This window comes from Ictidomys tridecemlineatus, chromosome 8 (assembly GCF_052094955.1).
Source record: "Ictidomys tridecemlineatus isolate mIctTri1 chromosome 8, mIctTri1.hap1, whole genome shotgun sequence".
In the NCBI taxonomy this organism is placed as follows: Eukaryota; Metazoa; Chordata; class Mammalia; order Rodentia; family Sciuridae; genus Ictidomys; species Ictidomys tridecemlineatus.
The window spans coordinates 22842721-22869693 of NC_135484.1; the positions used below are offsets into that span (position 1 = coordinate 22842721).

The following is a 26973-nucleotide window of genomic DNA, read 5'->3' on the forward strand; positions in this document are numbered from 1 at the left end:
TATCAACTCAGAGAGACCCTGTCTCTAAGTAAAATATAAAAAAGGGCTGGGGATATGGCTCAGTGTTTAAGCATCCCTGGATTCACTTCTCAGTACCAAACAAACAAAAAAAAAAAAAAAAAAAACCAGGAAATTAAGTGTTTACTTTTAAGTTTGATTAAATAAAATAAAAATAAATTTAAAATGTTCATTATAAGTAAAAGATTTTGTTCCAGGGAACTACCAAGCAGGAAGAATAATCCTAAGCTGTACACCTGTCACCAATTTCCTCACACAGGTATTCTCAAGTAGGGGTGAACAAGCCTCTCAATTTTACGCAAAAATGTGCATGTGACAAAAAGCTGGGCAGGGTGGCACACACTTGTAATGCCAGTGGTTCCAGAAGCTAAGGCAGGAGGATCACAGATTCAAAGCCAACCTCAGCAACTTAGTAAGGAACTAAGCAATTTATCGAGACTCTGCTTCAAAATAAAAATAAGAGGGCTGGAGATGTGGCTCAGTGATTAAGCACCCCTGGGTTCAATCTCTGGTATAAAGCCTGCACTTTATTCAAAAAGAGAATCCATAGCTTTCATTTAATTCCCCACAAATGTCTTGCCAAGAAACTTTAAGAACTGCTGTTCTAAGTTGCTCTGAGTTTACAGATCTTTTTTTTTTTTTAATTCCAAAATTAAAGACACTTTGAACATTCAAACCTCCTCCACAGTAGTACCATAATTCCCAGCAGGGGCCACACCAGTGGCAAGACAGGGAAGGTGGTACAAGGAGGGACTATGTAAGGACTTGGGCCACCTGTCATCCAAGTTTTCCCAGTATGAACAATTACAGGCATATCACCTGGCTTTTGCCCTCTGTGCAAAAAGTTGAATATCAATCTTTTCTGTGCCATTCACCTCTGTTCATAGGTAATTGTTAAACAAATTAGAAAACTTAAAAGTTATTTCCATTTGTCCTTTCAGAAGTAGCTTTAATTAGGAAGTAGTGTTTGCTCAGTGTCAAGAGCTGTCTGCCAACAGATTCAATTGGTCTTTAAAAGTAGCAATTCTATCATTTCCCTTTAAAGTGATTAGAAGATGACAGCTCCTCATGCTACTAAGTGAACATCAAGTACCACAAAATATTATTTCCACGGTGTCATGAGGATCATCCACAGACTTGCTCAGTGACAGAGTCTGTGGCTGCCGTGAATATGATGAAAAGGCAAGACATGAAGAAAGCCCCATGCTTCTAACAGTCCTGTCACCTTCCCAGTACTGCCATCTGCTCTTCCCTATTTCATCAGTGACCTAAGGAACAGTTGCCAACAAGGCTTCCAATGCTTAAGGATTTAAGTTGTAAATAAAACACATCCTAGACTGCCCTTCTTCCTGTTCCCACGCCACCCTGAGGGTACTTTCACACCGTCCTAAAATATTCTGCAATAAATTCTTCATTTTAAAAATAAAAATGCTAACTTTTTAGACAAAATATTCTAATTTTTAAGGAGAACTAAATTTCCAATCAAATGATAAAGTTACGATACTGCTCGGTTCATCATATGGTTTGCAGGAATAGATGGATTATAAAATTTTAAAGAGAATAAAATATTCATAAAGTTGCTGGAGAAGATCTTCAGATAGATTTTATATTCGTAAATCTAACATAAGCACTCTATCAGGCACTGTGATGCATCAAACTTCCGGATGAGCTGATTCTGCCATGGAAATGTAACGTGAGAACTGGACCAGAAAAGATCTTTATGATGCCAGAAGCACTTACCCATGTGGCTGTTCCTTTTGAAATAGGTGGTAGAGCTGGATTTAGATTTGGATGTAAGATAGGTTGAGTTAGAACCAATGGAACTTGAAGACAAAGATTTTCCCAGATTGTCAGAGCTTTTCTTGATGATATTGGTAGCTGTCTTGCTCCAATCTGAAAGAAATGACATCATTCTACCAATCTCCTTTACCAGGAATATAATACGCTGTGTCCTTAAAAAAATTATCAGTGCACTGCTTTGCCTATCTGGAGCATCTGATTTTCTGACATGCCAACAATAGCTAGAGTAAGTACTGAAAAGGATTGGGGATGTGGCTCAGTGGTTAAGCACTCCTGGGTCCAATCTCTGGTACCAAAACTAACTAAATAAAAATAAACAACAATAATAAACTGAAGAAACTGAAATTTCCTACTTTGAACCTGTGTACATATTATTTAAAATCTTGCATCAATATCCTAGGGTGAGAAGTAACTGCAGTAATTTAAAAAAATAACCCATTTCTTCAAATGTTTTTAAATTGAGATATAATCTCTTCACCTAAAAATGTAATTCAGAACTTCAAAATTGTGGAAAGGAGGGTCTGGTGTAGTGGATAATCTGAGCTGTCAAATTAGACATTAAAACTTAGGCAAATCATTTAAGCTGCCTGGAATTCATGCTTCTCTGCAGTTCGTAGAAGGGATGTATCCAGTGCTCTCAGATCCCTTCAGCCCTAATATTCCAAGATTCCAACTAAGAATCTTCACATGCTCCACTTCTACAATCTGCTCCTACTGGGCCTGAGCTGCTTTGACAACAGAAAATGACAAGTGTTTCCAGTTAATCTTAGATAAATACGTCATGACAAACCTGCCCCTTTACCTGAATTATCTGCTAATCGAAATCGGCCACAACAGAGATGCCGTCTCCACTGCTTCTGGACATTCTCTTTCATTGCACAGTGGAAGATAAAAATAAATAATCCTGTGACAATAGAAAATACAAACACTGAGGCCAACTGACACATTTTAAAAGATGAATCTTATAAAATACATGTATTTGTTTTAATTTTAAAGTTTTTATATCTACATTACTAAGGAACAAAGATCCAAGGAAAGCAATCTCAAGAGTTCGTAGTAGACATTTTAATCCTATGGAAAAGAACACAATGGCTCAAATAAAACCAGAATCACTGCATGGATCCAATTTCTGCCTTTGCCTGTTCTGTTCCACATTCATTACGACTTACCTAAAAACCAAGCTGAAACAAGCTACATTCAATTTAAAAGCATTTGCTATTTCCCTTATTTCTGTCTTAAAAGCATGTGAAAACTGTTCATAGAATAAAAAAGAGAGAGAAAAAACAAAAATCACCCATAAACTTATTGTCTGTTTCAATTTGTCAATCTTGAGCTGTTTTACAGGTAGATTATTATAGCTATAATCAGAATAATAGGTTGGGCTTTAGAAAAATGGTTATTTCTACATGTTGTTCAAACACACCTCAAACCAGAAAAATCCTTTGTCTCCACTTGGCCCAATTCAGATTCTCAATATTTTAACACAGAAACACCTCCTTATTGGGCAATAGTCTTCATATTTACAGCCACTCCCTGGGCCTATCAAACACTGTGTCACTTGTGCTTTGCAGGCCAACCCCCTTTAACCTTCTCCTTGCAGCCTCAGTTTCCCCTATTTTCTATATGAGTCATCCCTATCACCTAATAAGCACAATCTAATAACCCTTTTAAAAAATATAAAAATTTCCCTTTAATCTCTAATCTTTCAGCTTCAACTTCATTTATTTCCTCAGTAAAACTTCTTGAAGTGGTTATTACTTTTTGATACCTCCACTTCTTTCCCACCTTCTCCTCCAAGCCTACTCCCCACAGGCTGCCATCACACCCTATAACCTGTGACTGCTCCAGGCAGGGGGGGTGTCAGCTCCCACACTGTGTACTCTATTCCTGTGGCGTCTTAACAAGCCTCCGGAAGCAGCCAAACAATGGGAGAGTCCTTTGTTCTCAATGCCAATTTCTCCAAGTTTTATGGGGATTTCTTCTCTACTGCCTTAGAAGATTATTCTCATTTACTCCTCAAAGATAACACAATTTTGTGACTCGGTCCTGGTTCTCCATCTCTCCCAGGGCTCCAGTGTTGCAGTAGAGAGTGAACTTCTAAACTATAAGAACCACATCTCTGAGGCTCAAGATTGATTTTTCTGCTCGGTTCCACTTGCTTCTCTCCCCATACACCACCAGGATTCCAACGACATTGCTTCTAGGACATCTTTATCTGGCTATATCTCAAACCCCAGATGTTGTGAACTGAAGGTTCCTCCACATGACCCTCAAACCGCTCTCACCACCTTCTGTTTCTCAGTGTATCAGGCTCATTCCTGCCCAATATCGTGCTGAACACTGTCTTCAGCTCTCTCAAAAGCTGCTTCCTACTTCTCATTCAGGTCTAGGATGAACTGATGATGACTGTTGATAAATGTTTCCATTTAACTTCTTCTCACTCCCTTTCACATACCTATTTTCTTTTGAGCACTGAATAGTGCTTGATAGTCTTATAGCCCTCATATATTTTTTTTGCTTGATTTTTGTTTCCTATTAGAATATAATAAGCTCCAGGAGAACAGAGATATTTATCTATTCCAACACTATGCTGCCTGTTCCCAGGACGATGTCAGGCACTCTGCAGCAACCCAAAGAATGTTCACTGAATGAATAAACCATGGCAGCCATAATTTAACAATCATCAAGTCTACATGAGCAGATTCCAATTTTACATGTATTTGGAGGTGGGGGAGCACTGAAAGTAGGACTGAGCAGTGCACAGAATAGGGGCTGATGGAAATACAATGAAAATAGATTGAACATTAACATTTCTGGAAAGCCCATCAATGAGTTGCTGAGATTCTGCCCTAATAATCTGCCACATAGCCGCATGGGGAGAGTTCTCTAGGGGGTCTTGGGGCTTGAACTGAACTTTTGAGTACGGAGGTGAAGAAAGTTTCCAAGAAGAGTTATTCATTCAGTGGCTATTTATACAGCTCTGCTAAGTAGGAAGCACTGTGTTTTAGGAATTGGAGTGTCAATCATGAACAAGGTCAACAATCCTAGAATTCATGGAGTCAAGGATCTAGCATGGAATGGCATACAAGTAAAAATTACTGAAGCTCTTTCACCGGATAATTTAAATTTACCTGTTCCTTTTGACTATGGAGAAATCTCAAAATGACATTGTAGCTTGTATAACTGAAAAAGTGGGAAAAGGTATTTATGTATATCTCTTTTGATACATATAGTTAAATTTGCAAAATAGGTCCAAGGTTACACTTCCATGGTTTATTTTTTTTAATATCTTAACTCAAATTGGGCCAAAGTTTTATTTTAGAAGAAACTACATTAATATGAAGAGGACGAGTAGCTAGATTTCTACACGATGGGTCCTGAACACAGTGAAATGGCTCTGGTAGATTATCCTCTCAATTAACTTCTCTTTGGCCATCGATGATCCCCAGGTACAGGGCCTGGCACTTATGAGGTACTGGTTACAGAGTCTCATTGAAATTACTGAAGAATGATTAACTTTTGCTTTGAAGAGAAATGTTACTATGAAAAGGCTCACTATATTTTTTTTTCACTGATTTCAAATATATAAACAGCCCTTCACAAAGTTCCTGGGAGGTTCCAAGCAAATTTATCTCCAAGAGGTATAATTAAGGCATTCAGTGACTAAAGTGAAGTAATACTGTCATGATTTTCATTATTATTACTATCATTTTATATGTAGTCAGATATATATATATACATATATATGTATATATATGTATATATAAATTATATAATTTGTGAAACTACTGTTTTTTATTTTGTTATTTATATATAGCTATGTAAATATATATTATGTCATTTACTTTATTGGTAATAAGGTAATTAGTGAAGGAACTATATCCTAGCAACCTATTCCTTTTGTCTGAAATGTTATCCCAGGGTAGGGAAGTTCTAATTTAACAAAAGGAAAACTCTAAGAAACATGAAACAAATTTCAGTTGTTCAGAAAGCCAGCAAACAGGCCAGGCCCTTCCTGGAGCTCCCTGTGCTGCCGTTGGGAGGAAGAGCTCTCAGGAGACACGTGCTTGCATGCCGGCCTGGCCTACGTAAGTGCAGAAGTCTCAGAGTAAGGAACGATTTTCTTCCACAGACAGATAGCCTCAGAAGCAGGCTGCTGGGGCTGTCCTCTCTGGAACAAAGGCAAAGATACCACTGGCCCAACCTCATCTTTACACTCCAGATGGCTGAATATGACTGTTTTTCAACAGCTTTCCATATAACTACCAAATTTCCTAACTAGTTTGCTATTGCAGAAAATCCTTTTAATATGCAAACATATTTTGTCTTACCAATAGTGTAATAAAGCAAAAGTGTATAAATAACTTGAGACGGTTAATAGATCCTTTTAGGTTGTCAAGAGCTGGTGGAAGTTATGGAGTGAAAGATGGAGGAAGAGGAAGCCTGAGGGAAAGTCAACAAAGGCTGTTGGTAGAGGAGGCTCCAGGGCCACTTATCGTAATATCGTTCAGCCTCCACACATATCAGAGAAAACATTTCACCTTTGGTGTTTTGGGTTGGCTTATTTCACTTAGCACGATAGTCTCCAGATCCATCCATTTAGCAGCAATTGCCATAATGTCATTCTTCTTTATGGCTGAGTAATACTCTACTGTGTATATACACCACATTTTCTTTATCCATTCATTTGTTGAAGGATGCCTAGGTTGGCTCCATAGCTTAGCTATTGTTGAATGTGCTGCTATAAATATTGATGTGGCTGTGTCACTGAAGTATGCTAATTTTAAATCCTTTGAATACATACTGAGGAGGGGAATTACTAGGTCAAATTGTGGTTCCATTCCTAGATTTTTGAGCAATCTCTATACAGCTTTCCAAAGTGGCTACATCAATTTGCAATCCCACAAATAATGTCTGAGTGTACCTTTGCCCCACATCCTGGCCAGCATTTATTTTTACATATATTCATGATAATTATCATTCTGACTAGAGTGAGATGAACTCTCAATGTAGTTTTGATTTGCATTATCCAGTTCATATATATGGGAGGAAAAAAACTTCTGAGGTTGTTTGTGTCTGGTGTTTGAGGACACTGGAAGAAACCTACATCACAGAATTGCCTTGCAGCCTTGCTGGGAGCTAAAGCATGAATTACTCTGAGAATCAAATGCTAACCCCAGACAGAAATTATGAGGTTAAAAGTAAAATAAACTGACTTAACAAAACATATTTTTAGGTTATGTAATGCCGCTCTAAATCACAATTACATAATATGAGATGACATTGAATATTTTTAAGCAACCACAATTGCTTGTAAATATACAGGCACCAAAAATGTTTCAGAGATACTGGTATGTAAATTAGATTAAAAATCTGAAACAGCTCCTCTAAGATTATGTAACAGAGAGAGTTCGCATAAAAGCTCCATATTTCACTAGGAATTGTGATGCTATGGATAAAATTGGGTAACAAGCATGAGAAGTTAGAATTCTTAGAAATGAATACATTTAAAATCCTAAGGTACTACATTTATTATATAAATAGGGTGAATTCTTTAGCCTTGAGATACATTTCCATTTTAAACCAGAGTAAAATTCACCAAAAAGGTTATCTTAATATCTGCAGCAGTGAGCCCTTTCAACATAGATTTAAGTTAGTCTGACAATAAATATTATAACAAAATTCCTTCTACTCTCTTCAGAGATCAACAATGGAAGATACGCTGATAGGCAGACAAACTGGATGCCTTTCTTCAGGGAGGAATGGCAGACAAGAAGAGAGAATGGACGAAGGAGGGCTATCCTCTCTTAAATCCAAAGGTTTCCCCATCACCTTATAGATTGCGGTGTCTGAAGCAGAACTAAAGTCATGAAACTCTAATAAAGGTCCATTGCCCCTTTGAACATCTTTGTGTCACCCAGGAATCACACAAACTTATCTCATTGACCACACAGACAGGGACATGCTCCACAAAAGCTGGAAGCTAAAATTAAAGTGAAATTTAGAGTTAAAAGCTTCTACTTCATCTTGATCGGCTTGTGCTGCTTTCATGAAACCTTCCTATCTCACACAAGATATCTCACAATGGTCCTTTTTTGGTGAATTTTAGCTTGAACTACTATCACTCAAATGGATCCAAGACAGAGTTCCTTAGCATTAGTTTCTTCAATCTGATAACTACCTTGGTTCTTTATTTCTCTTATATGAAAGTATTCCATATAGAAAAAGAAAAACAAATTGTAACCAGATTTAAATGAACAGATTCCTGCCTTCTCTACCCCTCCATCTTTCACTAACCAGAGGTTTATGTTTACTTAAAAAAAAAGAACTACAATACAAGAATCAAAATGTCTTAATCCTCAGTAAATTTCATGACTTTCTCATTGAAAATGAGAAACACTTTCAACTGATGGAGGGTGTTCCTAGGCCTGCCTATGGGTATTGCTAGGGAAGAATGTAATATCGCCCCCTGCAGGAGTCTCCTAGAAGGGTTCTGCAGGCCAGGGCTGGCCCAGCACACACACTGAAGGAAGGTCTCAAAGGGACAGAGGAACACTCTGAAACTTCTCATGGGGTCACGGTTTTTTTTTTTTTTTTTTAAACATATGATCCTGTCATCAGCCTCAGAACACATTCAAGTAACATGCTTTTTTTTTTTTTTTTAAGAAAAAGTCTATTTCTAAATATTGGCATCGTATTCACTGTAGATTGTCTGGGTGTGTTCTTAATCTTGGTCTTTGTAGAGCATCTTAGAGGAAATAAAAAGATATACTTAAGATATTTGGACTAAAAGTTTGGCTCCTTCATAGAACTCATTCTCTCGACTTGATTCAGGAAATGACATGTGGCTTTCTGGTCCAATGTTCTCAGGTCTTTAGCCTGATGATGAAAAGTTTTTAAAAAGTTGCCAGAAACAGTTCTCTTGGATATTATCACACAGTAAAATTCAAGGCAGCACATATGTCTTTCTTTCATAACTGTAAAAAGGCCCTTCACAACAACCCAGGTGGAAGGGGAAATGACAAACAATTCCAAGTCGTCTTCTCTTAGGTGAAGTCTTTAACAACTCACGGCCACTGACACTTTTTGGCAGAATCATCAGCAACAGATTTGGACAAATAGTCTAAGTGGACTTTTTCTTAATCTGGATGATGAAGATTTAGAAAGATTTAGATAAAGACTTAGAAGATTTAGGAAGACTGCAGACATAAGCAGTTCCAGGGATATGGGATGGAATCAGAGCAAGTAATAATGAGTCCCTGGTGTCCTAATCAGGCCATAAAAACAGAGTGGTTCTGGAGTTTTGATGGGAAAATGGGTCAAGTTAATCAAGGCAAGTATTTGGGCAGAAGAGGCCTGTGTTCTAGGTAACTGAAGAAATGGTCTGGATGACCTGAGTTCCCCAGCACACCTGCACCCAGGCCTCTGGATACTGTTGTCATCAGACAAAGCCAGCTGGTTGCTGGGCTCTGCATCTCTAAGGTTTATGGCTGTCTTTGAAAACTTCTTGAAGTCTTTCTTTCATACAGTGAAGGTGCCCTTTAGCAAATTATTTCTCTTTGGCACCAAGTGCCCTGCAAAGAGATGACTAATTTATTTCCTCGCATGTGTAATATTTTAGCCAACATGATGTGGTTTTAGGTGGGTTGAAAGGTGGACGATCTCTTTACCTTGACACCAGTTTGATCCATGTTTTGTGTGATTATGTAACAGCTTAACTTTCATGAGGTTCCGGACCTCAGTCTCCAGTGCAGGGGAGACTTAGGTGGAATTTAAAGCACTTTACCTCATAACTTAACTTTCTTAGTTTACCAATTAGATTATAATAACATTTTGCTAAATGATATCTTTGCTGAATAAGCATAAGATATTAAATTATATTTTTTTATTAAATGTATATTTACTAGCAATTTTTAATGATATTAGATATACACTTCTTAAAAGTTGGAAATAAAAAACTGAAGGTACAGTAAGTTTAGTCTGCTTATATGTTGTCCCCTCATAATGTGTTATTTTCATTTTCATATATGCTATAGTTGAAATATATCACCATCAGACTCAAATTGATCTTGGGAAAGTCATTAACTCATCTGAGCCTGTTCCTTTATAAAATGGTGACAACATTTTTTTTCTTAGGCACCCATTTTTCAAATTTGCAAGAAGGAATAAAATCACAGATGTTTTTTGAAAGTGTTTGGTAAACCCCATGCACTATATGAATACATATTATTTTTGTTTCTCTGGGTCATCAAAATAATTAGTAATGACAAACATTATCTCTGTGTAGACTGACAATATTCCTGTGTTCTCCATAGCAGCGTCTACGTGCAAAACTGTTTTATCTTTTTATGCTTTCAGATATTCTGGTTGTGCCTGAGCTATTAATATCATTTCCCATTTCTGGAAAAGGGAAATTGATGATCAAGCTCTTGATATGGAGCTAGACTGACATCCTGATGAACATCTCAGATAAGCTAATCTTCCCTATATACTGGAGAAACCTAATCTAATTGCTGATGTCAAATACTTTTGTACGGTTGATGAATTCATAGTACAGTGTGAGATAAGAGTTCATCACCTGTATAACAAGCAGCTGTCACACAGGCTGCATGTTAGGGCAAGAGCTCAATTCTGCAAATGCATTGGATATGGCCAAGAGACCAATGTCCAACAGGATTCCTGCTGGCCAAGATCTTCTTAGTGACCAGGGAACTGCCTTTTATTTAAGATGAATTATTAAAGTATAATTCAATGAAAAGTATCATCTACTTATGTCAAATATTTGTCCTTTTTGCATAACTATTTGTCTACAATTTTCTGAAGTTGTATATTTTAGAAAAAATTAAAAATTTTAACACGAGGTTCCACCAGTCTTAATCTGGGAAGATCCAAAATAGCAAGTCAGGTAGGTATATAATTGCATTGTGTTAAGGGAAGGCTTATTTATCTTTTACTTTTAGGAAAAAGGCAACAGAATGACTATTATACAAATAATTAAGTGAAATAGATAACATAAAAAGAACAAAATAATACACCATGAAAAATTAAAAAACAATAAACTTGGTTTCAGCTTTGATTCAATTAGTAAATTCACTTGTTCATTCAAGTAAAATTTTAGTTATGGCCACACAGATTATAGTAATTTTCTGATATTCATTTCACATGATTTTTCTTAATTTTATTATGTGGCTGTCTGTAAGTATATATAAAGATACAAATATGTATGAAACTTTAAAAAAAGTAAAATAAAACATGTAAGTTTAATAAACTATACAGTAATGTGAGTGCTTATATAATTATACATGTAAGTGTGTTTGCACACACTCGTGTATCTGCACACAAGAATCCTAAAAGATAAATGGTTGTATAAACATGTTTGAACAAATTTTTGGAGAGGTATACGTGCAAAGAAACCTATCAAAAGCCATTCCCCTGACAGATGTGCTCCAGTATCACAGAGGACTCATCTCTAACAAGGAGCCCCGAGGTCCCACCTCTGTCAATGCCCGGTATCACATAGCACTGACAATAAGGAACCCTGCTGAATTTTAGATGCTTAGCTACACACTGTGTCTGACAGAGATTAAAACTTGTTTAGCATTGTCTTTGTTTTCAGAATTTGGAGGCACATTCTAAATTTTTAGCCATTGTGGAGTCTTACAATGTTAGACATCCATTGTCGATAACATTACATTAACAAGACAATCCTGCAGGCCAAGGTGGTGCATACCTATAATCTCAGCAACTCAGGAGGCTGAGGCAGGAGGATCTCAAGTTAGAAACCAGCCTTAGCAATTTAGTGAGATCCTGTTTAAAAACAAAAATATAAACGAGCTGGGGTATATAGCTCAGTGGTGGAGCACCCCTGGGTTTAACCTCCATTACCAAAATAAATAAATAAATAAATAATAAAAATTAAAAAAAAAAACCTCCTTGCCCTGATCATTCTAGAAAAATAAGTTTACTTTAACAGCCAAACCAATGTTATGTATTTCTGTAGGAGCATACTTTCTAAATTTCTCTTGACTGTTTACATCTCTCCAGCTCCCTATCCCACCGAAAGTCTAAAATATTGGGCCACCTTATGGGGGACCACAGCAAGAGCCTCCCTCTGCTCTCCTTACACATGTTACTGGAATGTTCTCTCCCCGTCCCCACATTGTATTCAGCTTCATCTCTACATAATGCACCACTGATCATGTCATGTCACATGCTCAACAGCTTTCAAGTACATCCCACTGCTCTTGTGAAGAATCCTGTGCCTGAAATACTCTTTACCCAACTTCCACTCCTAGTTTTCCTCTAGTTAATTCCTAATGATCCTTCAGATTTCAGTTTGGACCTCATGTCTTCTGTCATATGTTTGCAACACTACAAGGTGCTTTTTATATACTTGATTAGCACTCGTGTCCCCTAGAATAATGGATGCTCCATGGAGCAAAGGTCCCAAGTAAAAAGTTGGATAAGATAAAAAGGCTAGCCAGAAAGGCAATAGACATAGTTTGCCAAAGTACTACCTGGGTTCATCTTAAATCTTACAGTCAAAAGAAAAAAAAAAATCTTACAGTCACTTAGTAGTATCATTTCTTTTCTTACTTCTGTTCTTTCTTTCTTTTTTTAAAAATTCTCACTTGGGATTGAACCCAAAGGTAGTTTACCACAGAATCACAACCTTTTTTATTTTTTATTTTGAGACAGAGTCTTGCTAAATTGCTTAGGGTCTTACTAAGTTGTTGAGGCTGGCCTTAATTCTCTGATCTTCCTGCTTCAGCCTCCCGAGTGGAGTTGCTGAGATTTCAGGCTTGAACCTCCATCTCCAGCAGTTGTTTCTTTAAGCTGTATAAGGGCTGGGGATGTAGCTCAGTGGGTTCGATCCCCAGGACCATAAAACAACACTACTATCAACAAAAGCCCAACTGTCTAGCTCCTACAAGCTTCTTTCAATAAAGCACAGACTCCTGACAACAAAGCCTCAACTGGAAGAATGACTCACTAATAAAAACCATTAAGTAAATTTCCATAGCATCCCAAGACATTTTTGTACTGCCTGGCTGGTAAGAAGTTGTTGGTAGGCACATGCGCTCTGTATCACTGCTTTTTAATTTAAATTTCCCTTTTAGGAGGTGTTTTTAATATCACTGGATGTGCAGAAATCTGTTCTGAATTTATATAATTTAAAATCAGTCTTAAAAGTCGGTGATTTATGAAGAACCCTGACTTGATGATGGTTTACAACATTTTTCCCTCCTGACAGGAGACCCATGCTGAGAAAAATAAAACATCCCAGTTCTCCCTAATGGAAACAGAGCCGCACAGACAACTGCAGCTGCTGGAGGTTGCTGACATCGCCAGGAAATTCTAAAAGCAAAACCAAGGTGGGGCTGGCAGATCCCTGGGCCTTTCATGTACAATCCTGAAACGTAAAACCATGGAATTTTTAATGTCAATGGACACCTCTGTCAATATTTATGTAGGCACTTTGATGGCGTATATTATAGAGATTAAATAGAGGAATACTCACTTCGCAGGAGATCCCAGTGGAGATGTACTTATCTGCTACATACTCGGTTTCCAGCTTTTGGAGATGCCCTTGAGCTTACTATTCTATTTACTAATGATAACAAGCCTGTATTTGTCTTCTGTTATGGGAGAGTGAACTCGAACAAAATTTGCTGAACTAATTAATGTATATTTATGCCAGAAGAGTCTCAGGCTGGATTTATAGGCCCAGAGTTGGTCCCTTCTTTCACCCAGCAATCCATTTGACAATCATCAAGAACCTACTTGTTGACATTTTTTTTTTTCCATTTATGAGCTAGTAATGGACCTAGGAAGACAAGCAGTGAACAGTACGGTCCTGTGCGTAAATTAAAATTTTCTCAGAATATACTTATAGGGAGAACCCATCCAATTTCTTTGAGGTGTTCAACTCATCATGTTTCTGACCTGGGGAGTTCTGTCAAACACAGGCACATCTGATATCTCAATGAATGTCATTTAATTAAGAGTAATTTTTATACAACTAATCTTAAAAATTAAATATATTGCCAGGCACGGTGGCACACTCCAGCAGCTCAGGAGACTGAGGTAGGAAGATTGCGAGTACAAAGCCAGCCTTAGCAACAGTAAGGCACTAAGCAATTCATTTAGAGACCCTGTCTCTAAATAAAATACAAATTAGAATAGAGCTGGGGATGTGGCTTCGTGACCCGGTACTCAACCCCTCCCCCAAATAAGTTAAATACATTATAGACTATACTAGGGCATACTGTTGTGGAATCAGAAATCTGACTGTAAGCTCCTGGAGGGAAGCCATGAGTTTCTGTATACAGAAGGCCATTGTCACGTGTTTGTTACACTGAACTAACTGTGGGCTGGGGAAGTAGCTCAGTAGCAGAATGCTTGCCTGACTCTGGCATGCACTATGCCCTGGGTTCAACCCCCAATATTGCCGTCCTCCCCCGCAAAAAAATAAACTACCTGCCATATCTCATGAAAAGACACAAAGTTTCTGAATAAGAGTTGGTATGTATTTTGAAATCCAAGGAGTCAAGGATTCAAGTGTGAAATGATTCTGTCCCTACGTATTTCCAAATGCTTATCTGGCCACACATTGTAAAGCAACATCGGACAAGTTCATCGAGAGTAATACTCAGCCCAATGGAAAGAAGATAAAAAGTGTTGGTGCCCTTTAAACTTGCCATTGGGGGCTCAGCTAGATACCTTCCTGCTCCATGTTCATTCATGCATTAGCATATGTTCATTGAGCACCTACTATCTCAGGCACTGCCACAGGTGCTTGGGATACATCACTAATTTTAAAAAAAAAAAAAAAAAAGCAAACTGACACTTAATTGATCACTCCAGACCTTTTAAATGACCTTTTTTTGTTCCCATTTGTGCCTATACTTGTGCAAAATACTAAGAACAGTGACAAAAGAAAGTCCAAAAGGAAGCTGTTTATAAACATAAGAAAGTTGAAATTGTTCAGGTACCGTATATCTTACCTTGCAGTGAGTTGAAGATGGAGAAGAGGTACATGAAAGCTACATTTAAGGGTCCCCAGGCAAAGAAAGCAAAACCCCAAGTCATGCCCAGCAGGAAGGTCAGGCTGACCACGCTGCGCAGGTTCCTCAAAACCTCTTCTCTCAGGGTCCGGTTGCTTCTCTTGCCATTCCTCCCACAGATCTGCACCATCACCACAATGAACATGGCGACGTTGAGGAAAAACATGACTCCAAAATACCCGGCACAGGCCACGTAAAATACCACTGGGTCCTGAATCCAACAGCTCAGAGAGAGAAGAAGAAATGAGAAAGGAAAAGAGATTTATTACCTTAGACTGTTTACTTAAGACTTCTCTTGGCTTCCCTGGGCTGACTGCAGACTTCTCTCTTAAAAATCTTTGGGAAGTCATTTCACTTCCCTGGCCCTCACTTTCTTCTTTGATCTTTTCATAGATGGTTTTTTGTTTGGTTTTGGATGGCCACCATCTTAATATCTAATTAGTTCAGTCAACATTAAAATGGAAACAAAGTGGCTTCTTGAATTCTAATTAGGTATTTGAACACGCTTGGTTGGCTCACCCCAAACTATGTTGGAACTTTTCTCTAGTGAGCTTTGTGCTCTAAGAATGAGAACTTGAAGCACTCATTTTTGCTCATTGTTGTTATGGGGCATCCCTGTGAGATTTTTCTACAAAATAATATGGAACTAGAAATCTGCAAAGGGACTTTGGGGATAGCTTTTTCTTAAGAGTCTCAGTTGGCAAGGCCCCTATTTCTTCTTTGTATTTAAACATGAAAATGAGCTAGAGGCCCAGAAAGCTCTGAAATTGTTGGCCACTAACTCTGTAAACACAAATTCAGTGTCACTGAATGCCATGTCCACATTTCTTATCACGTGAAGTTAATTCTTCCTTATTTAAGTCACAACTAAATATGGATTCATTACAGCAAAGTAATTCCTATCAATATGACTAGTCTAGTTGGGACAACACCTTATAAAATTTTGACATTCTTACATGGACACTTATCGTGTACAATTATAAAATTTACATTAATTATAAAACATTCTTATTGGATGAAGAAGGATATACTATATACTTAACACTCAGAATGACATATAGATAAGAAAATGAAATGAATTTGAAAACTACTTCTGTAAAGTATTCTATGGGTAAAGTTGACCTGCATTATAATGTGTGGATGCCTGAGTACCCAATTTATGCTATGGAAATTCTTAGGTACAGTTGGATGAATGATTTAATGTAACTGAGTTTATTTTTAACTTCAAGTGTAAATGGTCGTCATTTTGGAGTATTCCACACTGGAGCTTATCCTCCACGGAGGCAAAAGCTGTCTTGAACATCTTGGGATCCTAGAACCTACTAGCATATAGTAAATACTCAATAAATGAGAAATTGTTGATGTCACAGCAAATTACTAAGAGGCACTTTAACGTCCTGCAAGAACTGGCTAACATACTTTATAAGTTCCTTTATTTGGAAATTTTAACACATTTTTAGTTCCTTTATTTTGAACTTATTTCATTTACTTATTTTATTTGCAACATATTTTATTAAGGTCACAAATAGCACTACTTATCCCTGAGGTAAACTTTTCATTACACATAGAAGTCCCTCTAATCCTAAAATTTTCCACCTAGGTCCAACATTCCCCCTAGTTCCTGTGGGGTATTTCCAGTGTCATGTTAGAAATGTGAAAGAAAGGAAGACCATGAGGGAAGGGTGCATAGGAGACCACCCACAGGACGCAGCTGTGTGACCCAGGCAGGAAATGTGCATGGACAGTGGTGCTATGGACCTCCTTGCAAAAGGAGAACGCTCTTTGCTCACTCAGCTTCCATCTAATCCATAGACACGGGGCAGCGTGGTATCACTGATAAGATACAAGAGCACACTCCCCTAACCAAATACTAGAAGACCTGAAGTTCAGCAAGCTCATTGTGTGAAGAAAATTTTCCAAATTATTCAAGAACTCCCTATTCTCCATCTTCTCCATTTCTCCATAGCACTCACATTGGCATTGAGTCATTCACTGTAAGACACTGCTACTGAACTCTCCTGAAGATCTGTGTGGGCCTCAGGAGGTAGGACTACTGTGGACTTTTCTCAAATAGGATGGGTCTCCTAGAGGGAGGAGGCAGTACCTATCCTGCTTCTAAACTCCCCGATGACGGAGGAGTATCATGTTAGCATAGAAAAGCAGCTAGATAGCTGGGTCAAATGCTGGTAACATTTGACTCAGCTATCCCACTCCCTGGTCTATACCCAAAGTATTTAAAATCGGCATACTAGTGCTCGCTTCGGCAGCACATATACTAAAATTGGAACGATACAGAGAAGATTAGCATGGCCCCTGCACAAGGATGACATGAAGTGTTCCATATTTTGGGGGAAAAAAAGAGGCTTGCTGTAATGTCACAGGAAACCTTTTAAAAGTTAATCTATAATAGAAAATTGTAGTTGAACTTTGCAGGGGCTGGAAAAGAAAGTGTTGTGATTTGATTGAAATAAAACTAAATCTGTTGTCCTCCTTAAAAAATAAAATAAATAAAATAAAAATATAATCAGGATACTATAGTAATGCAGCCACATCAATGTTCATAGCAGCTCAATTCACAATAGCTAAACTGTTGGAGCAACCTAGATGCCCTTCAATAGATGAATGATTAAAGAAACTGTGGTATATATACACAAAGGAATATTACTCTTCATTAAAAGAGAATAAAATTATGGCATTTGCAGGTAAATGGATGGAGTTGGAGAATATCATGCTAAGCGAAATAAGCCAATCCCCAAAAAACCAAAGGCCCAATGTTCTCTCTAATAAGCGGATGCTGATCCATAATGGGGGCGGGGCATGGGAAAATGGAGGAACTTTGATGGGGCAAAGGGGAGGAAGGGGTGCAGAGGGGGAGTGGGGGTAGGAAAAATGGTAAAATGAGATGGACACCATTACCCTAGGTACATGTATGACTATACATATAGTGCAACACTACATTGTGTACAACCAGAGAAATGAAAAGTTGTGCTGCAATTGTGTACAATGAATCAGAATCAATTCTGCTGTCATATATACCTAGTGAAAATTAATTAATTGATTATGTTTTTAAAAAAGAAAAGAAAAGCAGCTTGAACACATCAGGACATTCAAATAAACCCATCTGCAGAGTAGCAGAGACCTTGACAATGTGATGCAAATGAACTAAAACCTTTTAAAATGAGAGCCTCACTCTGGCATGAGAACGTAATACTAAGTTTAAGGAAACAGGAGTATGTCCCTCACAGGTAGGTTCCCCAAGTTCATATCACTTACAATTCGTCACCTTGCTCTTTCCCGTAGCTTTCTTTTCCATAGACTTCATTTTGATTTTTGCTTGCCAGAATAATGGACACCACCAAGGCAGGTAAACCTGTTACAAAAAGACAGGACACACACAGCTCTTCAGAAGTATCTGGAACTTGATTTTTAAGATGGACAATCGCAAGGAAGCAGAAGAGCCCCCCTCCCCCAACCACAGCAGACAAACTTCTTAGAAGGGCAACTTGGTTAGAACCAACCACAAAGTCTCTTCTTGGAGTGGAACATGAAACTCATTTGGCAACAATTAAAGTTCTATTTGCTTAGCTGAACCTACTAGAGGTCCCAAACCTGATTCTATCGAATCCAGCATGAGCCAATGTGGTTTTCATTAGGCCATCAGAGTTCAAGCAGATACAACAATGGCAGCTAATTCCCTCCTTTTTGGATAAGGCAAAGTCTTTAGAAAAATTAGTGTGTGGGGAACAACAGGGATATAAAATCTTTACAGTCTTGTCTTTTCTCTCTAGAGAATCAATACCATATTCATGTATGTATTTACGGGGGAAATGTATGCCAGCCCAATTCCCTGAACAAAGCTTTTACTGCCTCCTAAGGAGGCGCTGAACATCTTGGGAATGTCTCAGGCTTCTATGTTATCATTTGAAAATGATTTTTGAGAAAGTTCTAAAGGTTAGGCCCAATAATACAACCCAGACAAAGAAAGAAGCCAGACGAGATAATTCCAAAGAGACTAACACAACCACTCTATGTCTGATGGAGTTCAAGGCAAAAATTCTGTAAGTCTCCTAGCTGCACACACAAAACTCACATTCTTCCTCTGGTTTCCACAACATGGGCATGTGTTTAGGGATGAGTACAGTGAGGAGTCTCAGCTGGCCTTTATATCAGGAGGTATAATGGAAATGTGCTGCGGTTGGCCAGCTGCTGCTGCTTCAGACTTGGGTGGGCTGGCTCTGAGCTCAGGAAATGAGTTGGTGGTGAGTCAGGAGCTAAGGCTTCACCTTTAATCCTGAATTTAGTGAGTACTGTAGAAGAAGTTTTTTTTTTTTTTTTTTTTTTGGTACCAGGGATTAAATCCATGAAACCAGGGGGTTTAACCACTGAGCCACATCACTAGCCACCCACCCCCCCTTTTTTGTATTTAGTTTAGAAACAGAGTCTTGCTGAATTGCTTAGGTCCTCACCAGATTGCTGAGGCTGGCCTTGAACTCACAATCCTCCTGCCTCAGCCTCTGAGCTGCTGGGATCACAGGCATGCGCCACTGTGCCCAGCCTGTAGAAGGGTTTTTAAAGATAGTTCGGAGGATTCCTTCCTTTGGATATGTATCTCTAATCCACATAACTCACAATGCTGAAGTTTCTCTCAACAGCATTGTTCTTTAGAAATCTGGATTTTCTTATGAGAATTGGGCAATTTTCATGATAGAAAGAACAAAGTCAAAAAAATTTTAGGAGGCTTACCCCAGCCTATGATGCAGAATTTTAGAATGTACCGGCGAATATAAGTGTTGAATACTTTCACTAAAGCAATGTACATGTGAATGGCTTCCAGCCCCATCCAGGTAAAGGTTGCCAGAAGGAAGAAGTGGAGGAGAGCAGCCACTGCAACACAGAGTCCCTTCATGCCGAAGGAGGTGACCCAGCCATCCAGGAGGAAAGTCAGGTTCAGGAACAGCAGGGCTGTGCTCAGGTTCATCAGGATCTTGGAGGGATAATCCCTTCGCAGTTTTCTAAAAAGGGAGAAAAATACACACACAAGAACACATATTGTAAATAATTTTTAAATTTTTTATTTTATTACTATTTTATTTAGCACTGTAGTTTTACATAATTGTGGGGTTCATTCTAACATATTCATAAATGCAAATATCACATAATTTGCTCCATTTCAACACCAGTTCCTACTGGCTACCCTACCCTCCTCCCCTTCCTGACCCCTCACCTCTATTCTGTTGATTTTCCTTCTATTAATTTATTATTTTTTTGAGCATGGAGGTAACTTCATATCTTCTGCAACTGTGTAATAGTTGAGAAAGCCCCATCTTTATGACATGGTTCCACTATGCAGAGGGCTAAAGATATTTATGAGTATTGGGCAGCCTATAAAAACTTTTTGAATAGTAATTTTATTGCAAAACTGTTTCCAATTGTGCACAAAATTCCCAACTGGTTTTCAGATATCTTTTTTTTTTTAATCCAGGAAAAATTCTAGTACAAGAATGACATTTTTATTAAAAAACTAATGCCCCTAAATTTTTTTGAAGTTTCTTAATTTTTAATGAATTAAAGATCCTCCTATTTTTTTTTTTAAAAAAATTCCTGTTTCAGGACTGAGGCAAATACCTTCATCTTTTAAAAATATTTTCATCTGTACAATGAAGAAAGTACAAAGTACTTTTTACACTTTGTATTTACTTAAATGTCAATCATCTTTAACCTACAGTGAAACCATCTTATAAACAGAAGTATGGTGATTACAAATTAAGATTCATAGCTGGAAAATTCATGTTGTGTGATACTAGGAGAAACCTGAACTTGAAAACTGAACCACCCGACATGAATCACAGAGTATATAATTGTTTTCAAGAGCCAAAGCAATTTTCTCTTTCACATTTGGAACAGTTAGCACTGGGCTTGGCAGACAGATAAATACTTACTCAAAAGCAACATATGTCAGCAGGGTTGCCGCTGAAAAGATGGAAGATACTCCACAGCCGACGTAGGTGATGAACGTGAGGACTTTCGTGTTTCTTGCGTCGATCTGTGAGGCGCTTCTTGGAAGGTCCTGCACAAGACATGGGAAGAAGCTGTTGAGAATTCTTCCAGAGTGGTGCTCTGTGCCACTAAAAGTTCACTGCTAACATCATACAGAATCTCAGGGGATAACCCAACAATGGACGTCAATGTTAAGATTGCCATCTTTTGCACTCTTGTGGGTCACTATGTGAAAGAAAATTACTGACCAAAGCAGGTGCACATTGTATTTTTATCATTACTTTCTTACCCAAGCTCCTTGAATTCCAGCTTAAGGTGAAGAATAAAACTACAGGTCCCCCAACTGAAATTGGAGAGGAGGTAGCTGCCATGCATAATGTTATTAGACCCATTTATAATATTTACAGGACTGGGGCATGAGTACAAAGGGAGGCCACGGGAGCCCATGTGGCCAGACCCTCCTACCCTTAGATTCCTTGCTGGGTTGAAGGTGCTCAGCCAGGAGACAACCAGAAGCTGGTGGTGGCTACGAGGGTGTGGCTCTAAGGATGGTGTTGAGGCTTTTAATTGTGGTCAGTTTAAAGCTTGGTGTGCAGAAGTTGTGGTGGTTTATTTATTTATTCTTCATAAATGAGAAGCCACTAAGAGGTTTTGGGTCACAGCATTTTGATCCCTATAGACCTGAAAGGAGGCAATTTACAGTGTTCGGGTTGTAGTGGAGTGGACATATTCTTTCAGATTAGCACACTTTCCAGCAGGTTACTATGAAGCATTAATTTCAATATACTTAGGTAGACCTGCAAAGTCTAAACCTGGTAGGAAAACCTTCTTTTCTCCTTAAATAGGGGAATGAAATAGGGATAAATCTTAAGATCAACTACTCAATCCTAGTTGGAGGAGAAAGTCACTTCTATCATGCAAATGTTCAAAAATTCAGCATTCTTAGAGAAGGGATTTATTAAACATCCAGTTTAAACTTTTAGGTCTTATAACAAAATTTTTTCTTCCTCTATGTTATTTTTCTTTAATATTCACCAAGTGTCAAAAAATCTGCTCCTGGGCTAGGGCTGGAGCTCAGTTGTAGAATGTTTGCTTGCCAAGCATGCAATGAGGCATAGGGTTTGATCCTCAGAACCACATTAAACAAACAAACAAACAAACAAATAAAGGCATTATGTCCATAATACCTTTTTAAAAATTTTCTTTCACTAAAAATATTTTTTTTAAAAAAAGAGAAATCTGTTCCTCACATAGGCATTGAGCCACTGGTATTTCTATGTGTGTACATTTGTGCAAAATGAAAAAAAAAAAGGAGAGTGAATTCCAGGTATGACTGATGCAGTAAGGAACAGGTATAGTATCTTTATGCACAAAGTGATGGAAATCGGCAGAAGCAGGTACTGGAAGTCAGAGGGGTCCTTTCCAATCTTATTAATTCAAGAATTCCTCAAAACACTGGGGCACATGGGATTCCCATGGTACCTTGTAGGAAGTTCTAAGTCAGTGCCACTTGACTTTGGACAGGCTACTTCACCACAGTTCAGTCACTGCAGGGCAGCATAGGCCAGAGAACGGAATCACAGTCTTGAGGGACTTCCATGTGATATGTCACTACCTCTTAAAAAAAACTCTGTTGCCATCTAGATAAAGCAATTGACTGGCAAACCTCAATTAAACCAAAATTTAAAATAAAAATTAAGTCTCTTTACTGATTCCCATTTACACGCAATTCTCATGCTGTTTTGAACTTTTGGAGAATGGAAATATTTATCCCTCTGAACCAGCCAACAAGAAAATACACTAATGTTCAAAATATGAAAGTCAGTTTTACTACAGAGAAATGTAGTAGAGGACATTCAATCCCTCACACATTTGTAGATTGGAAGATATGATTCTGGGTGAATGTGTCATGGGAAAAATTTAGACTCAGAAAAATCTATGCAAATGAATAAAGAGTTTGTAAATTAAGAAAAACTCTTAGCAAAATCTTGGTGGTCTGGAAAAGCTGAAAGGATATGAACACATGGCCAGAACGGATGAATTTTGGCAAGATTTTCTTAAAGCAATTTATAATCCTATAAAAACAGCCAAGGTATAAAATGGAAAGATAATGCTAAAGATGCATATTTCCATATATATATATATATATATATATATATATATATATATATATGGAAAAATTAACTGTTTAATCAGATGGCAACAGGAAAAATAATGTACAATCATAAACTCATAATAAAATTTAAATAATATATGAAGGAACTGACCACTTAAAATAATGTGTAGCCAAAATCTGACTGCATATGAACTATCTCTTAATATTCTCTTTTGTAACTATTATCTATTTACCTAATATTAGACTCAATACCTGCAATTATGTACACACACACACACACACACAAACACACACGGTTAAAATATTTCAATGAATTAAGTTAAAGCTCATATACCTGAATGAATAATTGTTGAAAATAAGTATTTTCCGAAAACTTTCTCTTTTCACTTTTAAAGAAAAAAGAATATGGAAAGAAATATAATTTTCTTTCTAGATTGCTTAGGGAAAAACATTTTACAGTTTAATTATTCATTTTCATGCTCTGGCAGTAAAGAAAAAAATATTTGTATTTTGAGAACATTAAAAAGTTACTTTCTGTGACTTGCCACCACCTTTTTCAATGATTTGCTCTCATCCCTGAGAGCACTAATGTCCTGGGTTGTCAGGAAAATTACAATTTGCAGAGTTGCCATGTGACATTGGCCATTTGCATAGGCCAAGTATATTCATGAGCCAAATGCTACATCCCACAGTTCCTCACCACTTCCTCCCTGTCCCCACAGGAAGAAGTGCCTAAGATTTAAAGGAGGGGGATAAACACAACCTCATGTCTGTGATTTCAACTGGAAAAGCTTTTTGACTCAGCTTGCACTACTCCCATCTCCTATTTAAAAACAAATGTGGCTGGTTCCTTTACAGAAACCATACAGAAACAATGGCTGTGATAATCTGGATGGCAGTCTGGATTCCAGAAGTGTGTGCAAAAACACTAGTGTACCAGATAAAAGGGAAAATGCAAGTCTATGGATAAATACAAATAAGTCCTTGGACATGGGGTGAAAATTTGTGGGATTAAAAAAACAAAGATGTGCTCTAATTTTTGTTTAAAATTGTTGAGCAGGCTGGCCAACAAGATAAAAAAAAAACAGAGTCATGGGAAAAAAGCAAAGAAGAAAAGAAGAAAAGAATGATACAAGGCCTGAGAGCCAGAGAAACACCACGCCCATCATCACTGAGGTCTCCATTTAACACAAGTCACTAATCTCTTCTGAGATGCTGCCATCTCCAGGAGGAAGATTCCCTGGCACAGAGCCTGGTACAGAATGACAGACTGAGTCATAACATAAGAAAAATTTGATCAAACAATTCACAGTTCTCTTCCAACATTTTCTTCTTTAACTTTCCCTCCCTCTTATTCCTGTCTCCCTGTTTCCAAGACTCTATTTCTCTCTTAACAGAGATTTTCTTATTTCTGGGATTATCTGTCATCACTGTCAATACTGTAAAAAACACGTAGAGTTCTATAATTACTTTCTTATATTTTTAATATATGTTCTCTACTAATTAGATTTTTCTTTAAGAATTAAGATTTAGGGTATAGATGGGCATGATCAGGAAAAAAAATTCTTCAAACACAAAATCTAAAAAGAAAAGTTTAAAAAAAAAAAGAAAAGAAGTATGCCTTCTGAAATTACATGATGTCAAAATGAGCTTAGAAACCCCCCTCACCATCAGGACTCCGAAGTGTGTGAAGTGGTTACACAGGCAGATGGTCTCGCTTGCATCTGAACTGTTGTGCGCAATGCACCCTGACGTGTTCCATCCTCCAAGACTTTCTGTGGGAGGAATCAATAAAGAGAGTGAGAGCAACAGCATCTTCTCCATAAGGAATGGGATGACTTTCAGGAAATCTGCCTCAGCCTCATCTGGTCTGTCTTAACTGAGCTTATCTGTGCAATGAATGCCATTCATAAAGTTACCAATATGTAAAATAATCCTGGATCCTGGACTCATAGGAGGCTAGTGCTGAGCAGGCAGTTAGAGACAATCTAGACAGTGAATCTGTGGAACCTGTGTTTCATTGTGTTCTACTGGAGTGTTTGGGGGTTCTGCAAATGTTTGAGTTTAATTGTAACATAATTGAAAAAAAAAGTTTCTATAAAGAATGCTCCTTTTCAAATGTGCTACGTGCTAAGGAACTTTCTGGAGACCAATACTGCTCCATAGGATGGGTCTGTATTTTTGTGAAGCCCTAAGAACAAAGGAGGTCTGCTTTCTTAGAATATGTGATTATGAGCACAGCAGTCAAGCATGGTGATGACTTAACTGCGTGTGGTTTGAGTGTATCCTTTCTGACTTTAATAGTATAATATAAGTATGAACAACTCCTAGGATCAAAATATGAGATCCATTTATTTGAATAGCATGTAAAGATGTAAGGTAATATTTAACAAATGTCTATGATGAAATCAGGGTCTCCAAACTGTGCAACCAAACCACAAAACTGTCCAGCTAGAACAAGGATTGTCCAAAATAAAAAAGAGGTTTGACCACTTTGGGGCACTCTCTGTCTTTCTCTGTCTCTAAAAATGAATATTACTGGCATTTAACAAAGTAGCCAGCATGTTGGTGGAACAGATTTGGCCACGATCATTCCAGTGGGGGACCCTGATGGAAGGGGACGTGGAAGGTACAGACCTATGAAGTTCATCACTTATGCTTGAGGAAAATCCCCTCAAGGAGATTTCCACAGCTGCAGCCTAATGATGTGCTTATTCCTTTACTTTGACAGACTCTTTCTATTTGTTTGTGGTGTTGTGGAAGCTTCTCATTTCTTTCCTGTAATCCACGTCCACTATCACCATCCCTATCTTTTATCTTCCTTGGTGTGTTCTCCACCCACCCTAACTTGAAATGGAAGCTGGGTTTCTAATCAGATGACTTGTGCATATCAAGTAATAGCTTCCTATGTATCCTAGAAGAATAACGTCAAGTGTGGGCCTACATTCAACTAATAGTCACAACAAAAGTCTATACCGTATTTGACAAATGACTGAAATCAAGAGTTGTTTCATTAAAAAAAAAAAAGTCAAGTATGCCCATTTCTTCTTGTAGTGTCTAAAAAGTTACATAAACTAGAATTGACTTCCTAAGTGATATAAACTAAAATCTGCAGTTCAGTTGCTCTTACACTTACATTGTGACTCATTGTGGTTTGGAGTGGAATTAAAGGAAATGGAGGTGTCTAATGGTGTTTAAAATTCGTTGTTATCTATATTAAGACAACCAGTATTTTAACACTTACTGTTTTTGTTCAAATCCCAGAAGGCACAGATGGGACGATGCACTTCCTATATTAACACAAGAATAAACATGTGAAATTGTGTTTAAAATAACTCAAAAAGCACATGATTGAAATGTGGCAAAGAAGAAAATGCTACAGGGTTCACAAAGAAATAGATCAGCATGAGATGTGCCAGCACAACCTGAAAACCTGAGGTCATCTATAGAGGATATTCTCTCAGAATGGAGATCCCAAGGGAAAATCAGCTATAACCTTAGAAACCTTATGAGGAATCATATCACCTATTTTTTTTTCTTCCTGCAGGTTACTACATGTCCCATCATTAAATACTGAATCCATCCACTACCATTCCTAATATTTAGCAAAGCCCTTTATATTATAATTTCACATTCTTCAAAATTCTTCTTTGTGTCTGGATATATGCAGAAACAAACTGAAAGAAGCAACTCAAAGAGATATTTATACATCTGTGTTCTTCACAATAACCAAAAACTAGAAGCAACTCAAATGTCCACTGATGGACAAATGGATACATAAATTCTGATATATACATATAATGGAATATTATCTGACCCTAAAAAGAAAAAGAAATTCTGATGACAGATGCTGCTTTATGTCTTGAAGACATTCTGCTAAGTGAAATAATCAATTTATTGTCCCAAAGGACAAATACTGTACGATTCCCCTTTTTGAGGTACCTAGAAGAATCAAATTAATGGTGATCTAGAGTT

General features: G+C 37.7%; 1 protein-coding gene and 1 pseudogene across 5 annotated transcripts in view; one reads left to right on the forward strand and one right to left on the reverse strand.

The window, feature by feature from the left end:
* The window catches only part of Adgrg6 (adhesion G protein-coupled receptor G6), a 135409-nt gene that overhangs the window by 6080 nt on the left and 102356 nt on the right, over positions 1–26973 (reverse strand). For all 5 annotated transcript variants that reach the window (XM_013362642.4, XM_040283390.2, XM_040283392.2 and 2 more), the window contains 8 exons: positions 26243–26288; positions 24667–24773; positions 20825–20952; positions 19629–19897; positions 18159–18255; positions 14826–15109; positions 2621–2722; positions 1759–1911 (listed from right to left, as the gene is read on the reverse strand). In XM_013362642.4, coding sequence (XP_013218096.1) covers positions 1759–1911; positions 2621–2722; positions 14826–15109; positions 18159–18255; positions 19629–19897; positions 20825–20952; positions 24667–24773; positions 26243–26288 — 1186 coding nt within the window. The remainder of the gene's footprint in view (positions 1–1758; positions 1912–2620; positions 2723–14825; positions 15110–18158; positions 18256–19628; positions 19898–20824; positions 20953–24666; positions 24774–26242; positions 26289–26973) is intronic.
* Positions 17137–17233, forward strand: LOC120889412 (U6 spliceosomal RNA; annotated as a pseudogene).